The sequence below is a fragment of the Montipora capricornis genome, chromosome 9, assembly GCF_036669925.1.
Source record: "Montipora capricornis isolate CH-2021 chromosome 9, ASM3666992v2, whole genome shotgun sequence".
NCBI lineage: Eukaryota > Metazoa > Cnidaria > Anthozoa > Scleractinia > Acroporidae > Montipora > Montipora capricornis.
In genome coordinates this window covers 49362261-49377256 of record NC_090891.1, presented here as the reverse complement: position 1 = coordinate 49377256, position 14996 = coordinate 49362261, and the positions used below count along the sequence as shown (strand labels likewise).

Here is a 14996-nt window from a genome sequence, read left to right as displayed (position 1 = left end):
TCAGTAATCATGGGTATACCACAATAATTTATTTCGTTAACCATTACTTTTTACAGTTGCATAAATAAAGTAAAGCATCATCATTTACTATGACCTAACATTACATCGTGACGGTAAAATGTAAATTTAAATAAAAGTATACTCTTTGTCTTAATGACATTTTCTGCTCTACAGAAAGGCGGCAGTGTACAACAAATACGCTTTTGCTTCAGCAAATCACGAAGATAAAGCCGCCACGAAACGCAAATGATATATTTGGAGTCTGCGAACAGGAAATCCCGAGATGTAACACACGAGATGGCTCTCTATTCGTTTGCCCCACATTTTGCGGGACGGAGAGCTTGCCCGCTGTCCAAAAAAACTTTGATCAAAAGTCGAAAGCCTTAGTTAACGACTCGCCGGGTTAAAAATAATTTCTGTCCAATTAAATGACAACTAAGGAGTCATAAAGCAATGGTTGTAGCCAATGACACAATTCAACTAAGTTGATGTCTTAATTCCTTCGCAGATTATCATCGATTTAGACTTATAACGAAAAATAAAAAGTTCTGGACTGAGATATTTTCTGTCAGCGGCGTGGCTTCTTTACTGTATGTCAGCCCCAAAGAGTTGGCTTGGGTATCTTCTTTTCCTGGACAGGCCATTACTGAACAACACAAACCGCGTATGTTTCCTGGGGTTTCTGCCGCTTTCGTTGGCTTTAACCCTCTTTAGGTTTCCACCTTGCTTGAATGCAATGAAATATTTGCCATTTTTAAAAGTATAAAAGTCCTTCTGGAGTTGATAAGTGAAAATGGATTTCTCCTCGTCTGGTTCAGCCTAAAAGAGTGTTATTGAGAATTAGTAATATATAGATTTAGCCAAGCCTAAAAGCGGAGCTCCCTGGTTATTTATTCTTACTGCCTTTAGAATTATCCACGTTTTGACGTTTCCGGTTGCTGCTTTAATAATTAAATCACTTTCTTTGCTTTCTTCTATAGAAAAATTCATTGCCCAGCTAGTGAATTCCACGGTACATTTTACGCTTAAAACCGATATCGCATGAATCACGAAGCGATGAGTACGATGTCGGTTTTGCGAGTGAAATTTACTTTGGAATTCACCAGTTTTGCAATGAATTTTTCTTGAACCGCATGAGTTTTAAAAGAAAACAAGCACACCTTCAGCGAGCGAATGGAAAAGGAAAAAAGCAATTTCTTAGTCCACTGTCAATAGCCAGCGAATAGGAATCGTGCTAAAAAAACTTTGTCAGTTCAAGGCCACGATATGGTCACGTGATACTGGTCAGCGGGTGCCTTGTTTTGACAGGTATATGGATGTCTAGTATCAAAGATGTATGCTGTAAACTAGTATGATACTGGTCACATTGGCATACATAGAGGGGTGGACGTAGGTACGTACGGACGATCGATGACGTCATGGCTATAAAACCAAAATTTCTCGTATCGATGGGTTACCATATTTTCTTAATTATGGTGCTCGGCGCGCTCAGAGCTAGGCTATAATATTCCGCGCTGGGTATTGTTATTCATGAAATGTAAATAAGGTACGGGGAATCGCTCCAAAAAGAAACCCGGTTTCCTCCCGGGGTCCCGGGGGGGGGGGGGGAGGGCGGGTCGCTAGACCTAAACTAAACGGCGGCCTAGAGTAGAGTGTAGGGGGTGGGCCCAACGTGGCCTTTTAGGGCCCCTTTACACGAGCCCGGGTTGGACACCGACCCGGGTCAGTTAAGCGTCGAATATTACGTTTACATGAGCCCGGGCTGGGTGAGGGTTGGGTCAATCTCGGCTGACCCGGGTCAGTTCCCTTTCGCTGGGTTGAAAGGGCTGGTGACTACTTGTCAGTGAGGAAAATGGCGACGAACCATGCAATCATAACAATCATCAATTTGTGTTAACGTTATCAGCCATTTTGGTACAGGCTGCGCATGGGCGAGAACGCTGAACCGCGAAAAAAGTGATGTTCAAACAATCCCGGGTCAGATACGCCAGTGTTTACATGAAGAAATTGGAGAAATTTCAACCCTTCTAGCCGGGTCAACCCGAGTCTTGAGAAGGGTTACCCGGCAAGGGGGGCTGACCCGGTTTGACTACTGTTTTCATGTAAACACTTCTAAACATTTGACTGCAAAAGGGTTACCCGCCGCGGTGATTCAACCCGGGGTAAAAAGCAACCCGGGCTCGTGTAAAGAGGCCCTTATATTCATCATTTGCAAATCCCTAGAGCATTATATTAATATATGCAAACGACTTTGCAAATTATAATTACATTGGTGATTTATAAAAATGCTCTGAGCTGATTGGTTGCACTTGAGGTGATTATTACGCGATAATCACCTAAGCGGTTTTTTCAAAATGGCCGCAAGCGGTTTTGTCGAGGGAAAAGACGAAGAAATTGATTGGTTTAAAGAAAATGCATAATTTGATTCACCTCAGACTCGGTGATAGTCTTGATAGATTTGCAAAGAAGCCCAAAAAAAATCCAGGATTGAAAGTTGAAAAGATATATTGCAACCCAGTGACCAGGCCAAACACTCGCTGTAAGTGATAAGCGGCTATTTGATAAAAAAGTTCTTCGCTTGGCTTGTGTCGCATTTGTGGGGTGACAAAAGGACGTTGTTCTTTTCACTGCGAGTAGTACTATACACTCATTTTAGGCGCTTTTGGCCTACGGAAATGCAGTGTTCTGATTGCTTGAATTCAAATTTAACTTAAAATGCATAGATTTAAATTGATGCATACATCTACGCAATCACTCGCTAAGAAACAATTTGGAAAGATCGATTTCCAAACTTCGTGTTAAAGATAAACACTTTAAAAAAAGGGGTTAGGTCTAATCATTGTTGAGTAGTGATATCCTCTACAAGACGCTTATAAACATGAAATTGTAAGGTTAGTGTAGTTGTCAAGTGATAGGAAGCCAGAAGCATCGCTTTCAAACCGATTCATGGGTAATTCTTTTTGTACCTTGCTCGTTTACAGCAAGTCCTGGGGAACAATGCTCTAAATTAACTATAATCACAATTTTGGAGGAAATTGCGTTTTAACGATAATCGTAAATTCAAAGAGAAGGTTATGTTGGGATTTTCTGTGCATTTGTTAGTTTCAGGGATTCCTGGGGAATAGAGAGAATCCGTGTGCGTTACTCGCAGTAGAATACACACCTTACTGACGAGTGTCCCATTCGTTTCCATGACGAGATACCGCTGGCTCACAACACCTTGGAGACGTACCATGCACTTTCCAACTATTTCGATATTCAGTTTGGCTGACACAAGGAAAAGAGATAAAAAAATCAATATCGATAAAAGGAAAATTAACAGCATCAACAACAGTAAAGAAGTAAGATTCCCCGATTTGGCTATGAGCCAAAAGGTAGTTTGCATTTAACTGTTGTACCCCAACTTCTTGCTTAAGAAGTGCATAACAGAGCTGCTATTGTAAAACATACATGATTCTCCACTAGGAAACGGATGATACAATTTCACGACCATGTGAAGCCTAACACAAGTGCATAAAGTACGTGAGGAAGTTGTTCGGTTCGTCGAACCACAGAATGGTTCAGGCCCTATATTCATGAGAAGCCCCTCGATTTAATTGATGCTTTATTGTCATGCGTATTTTATGAGAACAAGAACTTCCAAGTACTCAACACTTGACACTGGAAATTTAAAAGCCCTCCTCAACGAATTAAAGAAATCAAATTTAATCTTCTTGATTAAGTATTTTCGAGAATAACTAAAATTAATTGAAATAGCAACCTCTAGGTAATTCCGCATGACAGGCCGGATCTTTAGCATCATGAGCCCTGTCATTCGCTTCCGTGATGATTTTTCGTGCCCTAGTCTAAAGTTAAACTTGCTTTTTCAGATCCAATATACTTGACTACCAATCTCCTTCGTCAAAAAAGTTCAATACAAAAAGATAACCTGAATTTATCACCCAAGTGTATCTAAGCTTCCACAGAACAAGTAAATAACAACTACTTTTTCTCAGGTTTACTGCGAAGGGATCCGGCTCGTAGTAGCTTCATTCTTCAAGGACAATTTTCCGTAGCGATAAGACTTGTGAGAGAACTGGCCGAACTGGACAACGCCTGAATGAAGAGGGGCCAGGAACGCAAAAGGCAACTGAGACAAATGAATGAATATGGATTTCCTTACAATAAATGGGTTTACTCTCAATTCTGCCGCTCAAAGATGCATTCTGTGCAAGTATTAAAAGCGACAGTTAGTAGGTTTCAACATTCAGTAGTTGGTAAGAACTTCGTTCAAGAACTGAAACTGTGACGTGGAAATGAGCCAATCACATTTATTATAAAAAGGTTTGGTGTGCAGATATACTAACACTGCTTGACTGAAAAGCATGACAGAGGCTCAACTCTTAAAAGTAAGCGTTTAACTTAAAGTAACATCACGCGGTAACAACACTTGATCAATATGCGCATTTTTCGACAAGCTACTCAACGGATCCGTTTACGATATTTATTTCAGGCAGTTATTTTTCTCATCATCTTTATTAATCTCTGCTACTAAGTAGCAATGTTTTAATTGTTATTGAGTGCGTGCAAGTGCAAGATGTTACGAGGAAAGCGATTCTCGTAAACGTAGAGTCTTGGTCAGTGATCGACTAAAAAACAAAAACAAAAAAAAAAAAAAAAAAACGGTATTCAAAACAACTTAATGCCGCCTGACTTAAGAGGAGGCCGACACTTAAGTTAAGGAAAAATACCAAGATTCTTCCTCATCACATAATCCAATTAAAGTGTGTGCTTTATTTGCTGTACATTAAAAAATGTTCAATGATTTTTCAACCAAGGATACCGGTATTCTACACATTTACTTTATTGACTTGCGTCAGTTACAGAGTCCATGACACGTTATAATTGTTTATGCATATGTGACATTAACACAAGTGAAGAGAAGAGAACGGACACTTGGGACACGACAAAAAAAGACTAATTGAAGATCGTCTAAAGACGTCATGATTAATTACTCAACTCTTTCCCAAATAACCCCCCAAACTGTGTTTAATTTTCTTTTAGTGAAAGCAACACCTTCCCTATACGAGTTTAAAAATAAAGCTATCACAAAGGAGTGCGATTGACTACGTAAAGGCTGCCCAAGGGATCATCTCCTTGTAGTTCTAGCTTATAACGTTTCTTTGCTTCTCAATGGGGGAATAAACAACACACGCTGGATGCCTTACCTAGTCTTCTATCCCTGGTTGCTCTCCTTTTCTTCGTTGAAACCATGAGATCCGCGTAGAATCATAATAAACATTGAAGACCGTGACTACAGCCGGCAAAAGCAGCGCAACCAAAGCCAAAAAACAAATACAAAGCACTTCCTAATAACCATGTTTATGAGATTTATTTCAGCCCACGTAATCGAGGAATATAACGTTGAAGCCCCTAGTTTAATAAACTTGATCTTCTTCATCTCTTTTGGCTTTTTAACCTTTAAATTTAAAATTGCGCGCTTTACGCCGGCGCATGAAGAACTGAATAATTATTGCACGCAACATGTTGCAAAGCTTTTGCATTGGAGAAGATCAGTGACTTGGAAAGAATTAAAGAGACCGTTATATCAGTAGAAATGCTGGAGAACAATGAAGGAAAATGAAAACGCTTACCGTATGGATCGAACGTCAAAGTACCGTTTATGCTGCCGTCTGGTAGGATCTGCAAAAGCATCATAGCTCGCCTTGACCATAGGTAGAAACTTGGCAGTATGAAACTCGGGGGCAATATCGGCGGACTAGAACCCTCGCAAATTTCTGATCTCACTGCAGATTTCAGCAGGTTTGCTGGATTTGAAGACTTAGAATGTAATGGATTTGATCGTGCATTTTCCTTATAATCTTGTCTCTTTGCTGAGAAACCGAGTGATAGGCTTGACAGCAGGAACGTGATAGCAATAATCCGAGTGGAGTACCAGGTGCCGATGTGGAGCATCTTTGGACAGCTTGGGACGAAATCTGAAGCAAATGGGACAAGTTTACTCACTGAAGCCTTGTTTTATGCAGGTTGCTGACGGAAACCAATATCAAAGGTATGCAAGTTTGCTAATAACAATCATGTGAAATAAAAACGTATTGATATTAGATTCAAACAAAGTCAAATAAATACCAAGCGAATGGATAAAATACTGCAATCGCTAACTTACCCAAGACTTGACAAGGAAGTAAGCCGGTGAAAGAAGCAATGGCCAGTCTTAACTCGGAAAGAGTTTTGAAACGCTTGCGTTTGTGCAGGCGAAACTGGGCGTTAGTTATCAGACGTGTTTAATTCTTCAGCTATAATATGCATTTACAGCCACTTATCTGTGTACAGTGCTGGAAAAATCACTTGACAGCTCGATGTGCGAATTGAACGTTCAACCTCTGTGTTGTTTGCGGAAGAAAATGTTTGTTCTACAAATAATTGCCCAGTTCACGTTCGCGACCTCATCAAACCCTCGGTGGATTTCTCTGCTGTTCCGCTCTGGGTATCACTTATATCTTGTACAAGTGACTTGATGAGAGATACGCGACAAGAGTTTGAAAACCGCAGCAGGAAATGTTTCCGGCGTTTTCTTTGCTTTAAGTCAATGAGATTGGCTTGTGCTACGAGGCGTATAGCGAACACGTTTGTATTGATCATAGCAATTCTTTTACAATAGAGCGTGGTATGAAGAATACAAATTGACACCTTGCAGATCGCATTCAGCTCCAGCTTAAGCTATAAAAAGGCGGAGAATGTCTCGATAATGACTGCACACAGGAAGTTACAGCTGAAAAGCACGAGAAAGTTATCACAAAAAAGTAACGTGTAAACATAACAATTGGGTAATAAGTAGGCGGGGAAATGAAGAGGCGACACAATGCTTGGTGTCAGTTTATCCACAAAGAACTGCTTTCAGTTTGCTAAGGCAAAAAAAACCCGCTAAATCACGACAAGAGCGCAAATAACCGCGAACATAACGCGCCAGTGAATGAATTTCAAGTCCTGCGTAGATTATTGTTGTATAACAGAGTTCCGGATGAATCGACTTAAGTACGTGCCTGGGAAAGCAACAAACACGTGAGAAGGCTCTGCTACATTGTTCAAAATTAAATCATCCGTGGCCAAAAGAACTAGAAATTCCAAAGTCCCTCGTACAATGAATCGTATATAATTTACGACTTAAGGTGGAAACGATTCATTCATCCAAAGGGCGGAGAACTCTTAACAGCTAATAAAGTAATAAAACGTATTCATTACTCCAACAAAAAAACTTCGTAAGAGCTCCAAAAACAATTTACACCATGTCAAAGGGAGAATTGTGCATTGTTCGCACCAACTGATGCATAAAAGTTAAATTGCAGTGCATTTATTGAAAGCACGCTACCTCATGCATGGAACTTTTAGAAGAAAAGAAACGAAAGTAAAAATGCAGAATCAACACGAATGTTAAGCAGAGCATACAAATAATACATATCACGATTTGAAAATCACTTTTAAACGGCTTTAAATATTCAAAATGGTCTCTCTCTCTTTGGTTTGTCGTGTTTATCCGTGATGCACTCCAACTGGAGATCAACGAGCCCACGAATTTACTGATTAGCGGAGTTACCAGTCCAAGATGCTTGGGCATGGAATTACCTGGAATGTTCCAAACTGGTGTTCTCTGTATCGATTGAAACTCATTTCTTTTCGATTCCCGATGTCCCTTTTTTGAATATTCTCCTTGTGACCATCAAAACCAGAAGTTGAATTTCACATGTTGTAAATTGAAAACAAACAGATTTACAACAAAAAGGCTGAACCATAAATGGAGGACTAACAGACAATGTGATTGGACTAAACAAGCTATAGCTTCAATAATGAATCAGGGCCAAACAAGTCGAGCTCTATCAAGGAATATTGAATCTCTGTAGAAATGAATAACAACTCAGTGTTTAACAGTCCAAAAACGCGGTACTGGTAGTTTCAATTCGCCCTATAAAATCCAGAACGTAACTTATTTGCTCATTAAAACGCGTTCAGTATCAAACAAGACCGCGAACTGTAGCGCGTATTAGTCTCATGAACATCCACGATGTCAGTTCAATTCGATCGACTTCTTGTTTACATGACATGATCTTGGTAATGGTATTGAAAAACTAATTAAAATTTACCCGTAGGTTGAAATGACAGAATGAGAGATTGAGATTGCGGTCTTCATACAAGATGTGATTTATGTAAAATCTCGTTAATCACTTCAGTGTGATGAGAAAAAAATGGAAAGAATGCAATTACAGAGAAATAATAAAGATGGACTTCCGAGATGACAAAGTAATTCACGGAACGTGGGAAATAAACGTCGTAAATCTTGCCCAAACATACCCCAAAGCCTAGTGATAAAAATAAATATTTCAATTCTTTCCGACCGGGGTACCCGCAATATAACGGTCATAGACTTTCTCCCCGCTGTTAAAGTAAACCCCGCGGAACTGAGAGTATATGTAAAACGGTTGTCGGATGACTCTTGGTGTGATTCATTGGCTACATAATCCTATTATGGCAGTTCATTTTTGTCTCGACATTTCCTTTCGAACAGTTATGGATCAAATGTTGTCATCAACCACGGAAGAAATCAATTTCAACCACGCATTGGTAGATTATTGTTTTGCCAGGTGAAGGTCGGTGACCGACTTATTCCTGTGTGATATCAAGTTACGGAATGACGAAAATTCGAGCTTCGAGTAAGAAATGATCTGAAAACTGTCTAATATATAGCCTCATTTTCCCAAAACAAGCTGTATCGAAATGGCATTTTACTTGTAACAAATAGTTAAGTTAGGCGTAAACTGCCATGAAATAAAAGTCGAGAAGTCTCTGGCCGGGCTAAAACAGCAACGCCATTGATAACTGAAACAGATCACCCTTTATAACACTTTAAGAACACGAACTTTTGAAAATTTCAGTCTTCGTAGTGTAGAAGGATAATTTATGACCAGAACCTGCAGTTCAATGGCTTCGCCCCCACGAGTCTCCTGCAGCTCAGTGGAAGAAAATTCGAACTTGTAATCGGAAGGAGGTAGGTTCGACTTAGATATCTGTTCGTGTCTACTACTCCCGAATCACCATTGATGAATACAACCCTCCCGGACAACCCTTAACAAGGTAAATCTTTTAAAATGCTGGTTTATGGAGGGTTAGGAAAAAGAGCAGAGGAAAAACAAAAATTGGCAAAAATAGAGTTCATGCGACATACGCCAATTGCACAGTTTTTGGAGTGGGAGAAGAAGCCCAAGAGATCAGCCATCAGCCCACCGGACGTAATCCGTAGGAAATTGAATGGCGAGAGTAATAATTTGAATAAGCCTTAATTCAAGGAAATGTTTCATCTAAATAAACCCACTGTTAAGAGAACAACTTTACCAGGACTACAAACTTTAAGTTGTATCATGAATTTCATTTTAAAATATATCACCGGTAGTTTTGAATCACCCTGGTCTTCCACAAAATGATAATTGTGAGTCTAAGAGCTACTTACAAAAACAAGTTATTCCAGAGATGCAGCTAATCAGATGCAAGCTCAACTAATTTCGATAAACACCACAAAGTGTCTTTGGAAGGCTAAACGCTATCTGCCAGTTTGCAACAAAACGAAGAGTTAGGGTGGGTAACATTTCTGCAGATAAGTAATTGAGAAAATTGAAGAGAAGGGAAAGAGGGCAGTTCGTTTATTACACAATCTGCATCTCATTATCCTGTATTTCTGGGAATAGCTTTAAAGGAGAAGAGGAGGTAGTCAATTCGCAACTTCAGGGGCACCTAACGATAATCTTCGGTGAAATATGTGTTCGAGAGAGTCAATCTGTTCTAAGAATTTCGGTTCTACGTTGACAGCTATAGATTTCTTTGCTAAAACATCACCTAAAAGACTCGAAGGGGTATTTTTTAGAAATTTTTGGCACTTAAAAAGGTCATGTACCAGTTTCGGATGAGCAAATGGTTCGGTTGGAAGTTCTTAGAAGGTACCATTCAGCTACCAACTTCTAAAATGAAGACATCATTCCCTACAAATTTCGGCGTTAGGACCAGGAGCCTAGAAATGTCTTTCAAAGGCTTTTGGCTGAATATGCTCGTTGGGTGCCCTTGAAACTTAGGGGCTCCACAGCCGGAAGAGGCAATTTGTCATCGATATCGTTTTAGTTGTCGACAACAAAAATTATCGATGACAAAACATTGCGTGTGTGAATCAACGACTACACTTCAAATAGCGAAAATCAAGCCGTCGACAACAAAGTAGTCTTCCCTTTTCAAAAGAAAACTACTCCATTTGATGACAGACGCGGCCGTTTTGTTATCGGCAACTCCCTTTCTGCCGCCTGAGTGTGTTATCGAATACTTAGCCTATGATTTCGTAGCGACACAAACTCATTTTAAAGTCGGCGGTTCTTCATTTATTGTCTCTCTTTGCTTTGGCTCCCGCAAAACATACTAAACTATGTAGAAACGCATTTCCTATAAACACTAACAGTTGTCAATTCAATAAAGCTGTCGACGGGAAATAGTCGTCCGCTATCAACTTGCCTCGTCTGTGGACGCTCTGAGGGAAACTACTTTGTTGTCGACGGCTTGATTAACTTGATTCAAACGCAAGATGTTTTCTCATCGATAACTTTTTGTTATCGACAGCTAAAAAGTTGTCGATAACAACTAGCCTTGGCCGTTTTGTCCTTGGTATCTAAAAAGAAAATTGGGGGTGACCATGCATTTTTCATGGATAATTGAGCTTCATTTTGGGAAAGAACGCCATCAAGAGATTATAAAGGTAAGAGAAGTAATCTCTCATACTGGCCCTATTCCCATCGTAATCCCTCTTAGGTTATTTTTAGATGATATCAATTTTCCCGCGGATAATGTTACCGCGCGCGTTACGTGGAAGTCTCATGGCGGAGGGAAAGTGCAACAAATTCTGTACGATGCCACTCTCCGTTTTCAAAATTGAGTTTCATGGCCTGATAAAATTCATTCTCTGCAAGATACAGGTTTCAAACATACATACTTGGAATGGCTTAACTGCCTAGTCTGCAGTGATACCAATTTGAAGAATTTCCAATCTATCAAACCGTGTTAAATAATTTTGACATATGCAGATACGTTTACCTTGGTTGCATTGTGTTACTTGTCCATTTTAGTGCGCACTTTCTCATCGTCTACAAAATTCTGTCGCTTACAAAACTCGTCCTTGTCAAGATACAGTTTGCAATCATATATCATGGAAATCGGTTAATTGTATAATTCACTCTGATACCAATTTTACGATTGTCTAGTGTAGAAAACCCGGTTAAATAATTTTGTAAAAGGGAGCTATATTTTACGCGTGCGTTGCAAATTGACTTCAATCCGATCTTACGTTTTTAGAAATTTTTATCGTGCGGTCAATTAAAATTTTCCTGTCATGTGTGGTACTGTTTGAAAGCGTTAGTTGTCTAATTTATGAATATCATAGAATTAAGTCACCATAGTTTAAATCCGCTAAGAAAATCGAGAACGCGTTGACCAAGTCAGGAATATGTTACTTGGTGACTGTAGTCCGCGATATTTCATTGTGTACAAAATTCGTTACTTTCAAGATACAAGATGCAAAGATATATCATTCAAATCGTTTAACTGTGTTGTCGACAACAAAGTAGTCTTCCCTTTTCAAAAGAAAACTACTCCATTTGATGACAGACGCGGCCGTTTTGTTATCGGCAACTCCCTTTCTGCCGCCTGAGTGTGTTATCGAATACTTAGCCTATGATTTCGTAGCGACACAAACTCATTTTAAAGTCGGCGGTTCTTCATTTATTGTCTCTCTTTGCTTTGGCTCCCGCAAAACATACTAAACTATGTAGAAACGCATTTCCTATAAACACTAACAGTTGTCAATTCAATAAAGCTGTCGACGGGAAATAGTCGTCCGCTATCAACTTGCCTCGTCTGTGGACGCTCTGAGGGAAACTACTTTGTTGTCGACGGCTTGATTAACTTGATTCAAACGCAAGATGTTTTCTCATCGATAACTTTTTGTTATCGACAGCTAAAAAGTTGTCGATAACAACTAGCCTTGGCCGTTTTGTCCTTGGTATCTAAAAAGAAAATTGGGGGTGACCATGCATTTTTCATGGATAATTGAGCTTCATTTTGGGAAAGAACGCCATCAAGAGATTATAAAGGTAAGAGAAGTAATCTCTCATACTGGCCCTATTCCCATCGTAATCCCTCTTAGGTTATTTTTAGATGATATCAATTTTCCCGCGGATAATGTTACCGCGCGCGTTACGTGGAAGTCTCATGGCGGAGGGAAAGTGCAACAAATTCTGTACGATGCCACTCTCCGTTTTCAAAATTGAGTTTCATGGCCTGATAAAATTCATTCTCTGCAAGATACAGGTTTCAAACATACATACTTGGAATGGCTTAACTGCCTAGTCTGCAGTGATACCAATTTGAAGAATTTCCAATCTATCAAACCGTGTTAAATAATTTTGACATATGCAGATACGTTTACCTTGGTTGCATTGTGTTACTTGTCCATTTTAGTGCGCACTTTCTCATCGTCTACAAAATTCTGTCGCTTACAAAACTCGTCCTTGTCAAGATACAGTTTGCAATCATATATCATGGAAATCGGTTAATTGTATAATTCACTCTGATACCAATTTTACGATTGTCTAGTGTAGAAAACCCGGTTAAATAATTTTGCAAAAGGGAGCTATATTTTACGCGTGCGTTGCAAATTGACTTCAATCCGATCTTACGTTTTTAGAAATTTTTATCGTGCGGTCAATTAAAATTTTCCTGTCATGTGTGGTACTGTTTGAAAGCGTTAGTTGTCTAATTTATGAATATCATAGAATTAAGTCACCATAGTTTAAGTCCGCTAAGAAAATCGAGAACGCGTTGACCAAGTCAGGAATATGTTACTTGGTGACTGTAGTCCGCGATATTTCATTGTGTACAAAATTCGTTACTTTCAAGATACAAGATGCAAAGATATATCATTCAAATCGTTTAACTGTGTTGTCGACAACAAAGTAGTCTTCCCTTTTCAAAAGAAAACTACTCCATTTGATGACAGACGCGGCCGTTTTGTTATCGGCAACTCCCTTTCTGCCGCCTGAGTGTGTTATCGAATACTTAGCCTATGATTTCGTAGCGACACAAACTCATTTTAAAGTCGGCGGTTCTTCATTTATTGTCTCTCTTTGCTTTGGCTCCCGCAAAACATACTAAACTATGTAGAAACGCATTTCCTATAAACACTAACAGTTGTCAGTTCAATAAAGCTGTCGACGGGAAATAGTCGTCCGCTATCAACTTGCCTCGTCTGTGGACGCTCTGAGGGAAACTACTTTGTTGTCGACGGCTTGATTAACTTGATTCAAACGCAAGATGTTTTCTCATCGATAACTTTTTGTTATCGACAGCTAAAAAGTTGTCGATAACAACTAGCCTTGGCCGTTTTGTCCTTGGTATCTAAAAAGAAAATTGGGGGTGACCATGCATTTTTCATGGATAATTGAGCTTCATTTTGGGAAAGAACGCCATCAAGAGATTATAAAGGTAAGAGAAGTAATCTCTCATACTGGCCCTATTCCCATCGTAATCCCTCTTAGGTTATTTTTAGATGATATCAATTTTCCCGCGGATAATGTTACCGCGCGCGTTACGTGGAAGTCTCATGGCGGAGGGAAAGTGCAACAAATTCTGTACGATGCCACTCTCCGTTTTCAAAATTGAGTTTCATGGCCTGATAAAATTCATTCTCTGCAAGATACAGGTTTCAAACATACATACTTGGAATGGCTTAACTGCCTAGTCTGCAGTGATACCAATTTGAAGAATTTCCAATCTATCAAACCGTGTTAAATAATTTTGACATATGCAGATACGTTTACCTTGGTTGCATTGTGTTACTTGTCCATTTTAGTGCGCACTTTCTCATCGTCTACAAAATTCTGTCGCTTACAAAACTCGTCCTTGTCAAGATACAGTTTGCAATCATATATCATGGAAATCGGTTAATTGTATAATTCACTCTGATACCAATTTTACGATTGTCTAGTGTAGAAAACCCGGTTAAATAATTTTGTAAAAGGGAGCTATATTTTACGCGTGCGTTGCAAATTGACTTCAATCCGATCTTACGTTTTTAGAAATTTTTATCGTGCGGTCAATTAAAATTTTCCTGTCATGTGTGGTACTGTTTGAAAGCGTTAGTTGTCTAATTTATGAATATCATAGAATTAAGTCACCATAGTTTAAGTCCGCTAAGAAAATCGAGAACGCGTTGACCAAGTCAGGAATATGTTACTTGGTGACTGTAGTCCGCGATATTTCATTGTGTACAAAATTCGTTACTTTCAAGATACAAGATGCAAAGATATATCATTCAAATCGTTTAAGTGTGTTGTTTACAGTGACACCAATTTCAACACTGTCCAATGTACGAAACCGAGTTTAATAATCTTGAAAGATGCAGGTATATTTAACATGCGTGCTTTGCAAATTGACTTCCATGCGATACCACTTGTTCACACACTTTTATCGCACTGTCTGTTCAAGGTTTCCTTATCTGTCTAATTTATGAATATCTAAGAATTAAGTCGTCATATTTTAATCCTGCGAAGAAAATCAAGAACGCGTTAACCTAGTCAGCGATATATTACTTGTCGACTGTAGTCTGCGAATTGCCAATGTTTACAAAATTCTGTCTCTTATAAAACTCGATCCTTTCAAGATACAGGTTTCAAACATCTATAACTGAAATCGCTTAATTGTCTAGTTTTCAATGATACCACATTTAAGGTTGTGCCATATACGAAACCGTGTTAAATCTCTTTTTAAGGAGACAGCTATATTTAACGTACGTGCATTGCAAATTCACTTGAATCCGATAACACGGGTTCAAAAATTTTTATTGGACGCTTGATTCAAGTTTTCCTTTCATGTTTGGTACTGTTGTAGAGCTCTATCTGCCTACTCTATCACCGTAT

At 39.2% G+C, this 14996-nt stretch overlaps 2 protein-coding genes across 5 annotated transcripts in view; both read right to left on the bottom strand.

The window, feature by feature from the left end:
- Positions 1-7268, bottom strand: LOC138016893 (fibroblast growth factor 2-like). Of its 2 annotated transcripts, none has more exons than XM_068864059.1 (4): positions 6167-7268; positions 5634-6065; positions 3164-3267; positions 1-819 (listed from the first exon to the last, which is right to left on the bottom strand). In XM_068864059.1, exons 2-4 carry the CDS (start codon positions 5953-5955, stop codon positions 586-588), a joined length of 660 nt encoding a protein of 219 aa, XP_068720160.1. In that variant the 5' UTR covers positions 5956-6065; positions 6167-7268; the 3' UTR covers positions 1-585. The 2 variants fall into 2 exon arrangements, with proteins under 2 accessions (XP_068720160.1, XP_068720159.1); XM_068864058.1 differs by having other exon boundaries at positions 5634-5978; positions 6167-7109.
- Positions 7269-11542: 4274 nt separating this feature from the next.
- LOC138016892 (NEDD4-binding protein 2-like) overlaps positions 11543-14996 on the bottom strand; it is a 47858-nt gene continuing 44404 nt past the window's right edge. For all 3 annotated transcript variants that reach the window (XM_068864055.1, XM_068864056.1, XM_068864057.1), the window contains exon 20: positions 11543-14996. This exon is cut by the window's right edge and continues 912 nt beyond it. The gene's annotated coding sequence lies outside the window, so the exon portion shown is untranslated.

Bases quoted from the DNA above. Each gene is read 5' to 3' on its own strand.
- LOC138016893 (XM_068864059.1), bottom strand. From the start codon at position 5,955: ATGCTCCACATCGGCACCTGGTACTCCACTCGGATTATTGCTATCACG. The intron at 3,268-5,633 runs GTAAGCGTTTTC...TCCTTGTGTCAG, and splicing joins TTTGACGTTCGATCCATACG to CCAAACTGAATATCGAAATA. The intron at 820-3,163 runs GTGTGTATTCTA...ACACTCTTTTAG, and splicing joins ATGGGACACTCGTCAGTAAG to GCTGAACCAGACGAGGAGAA.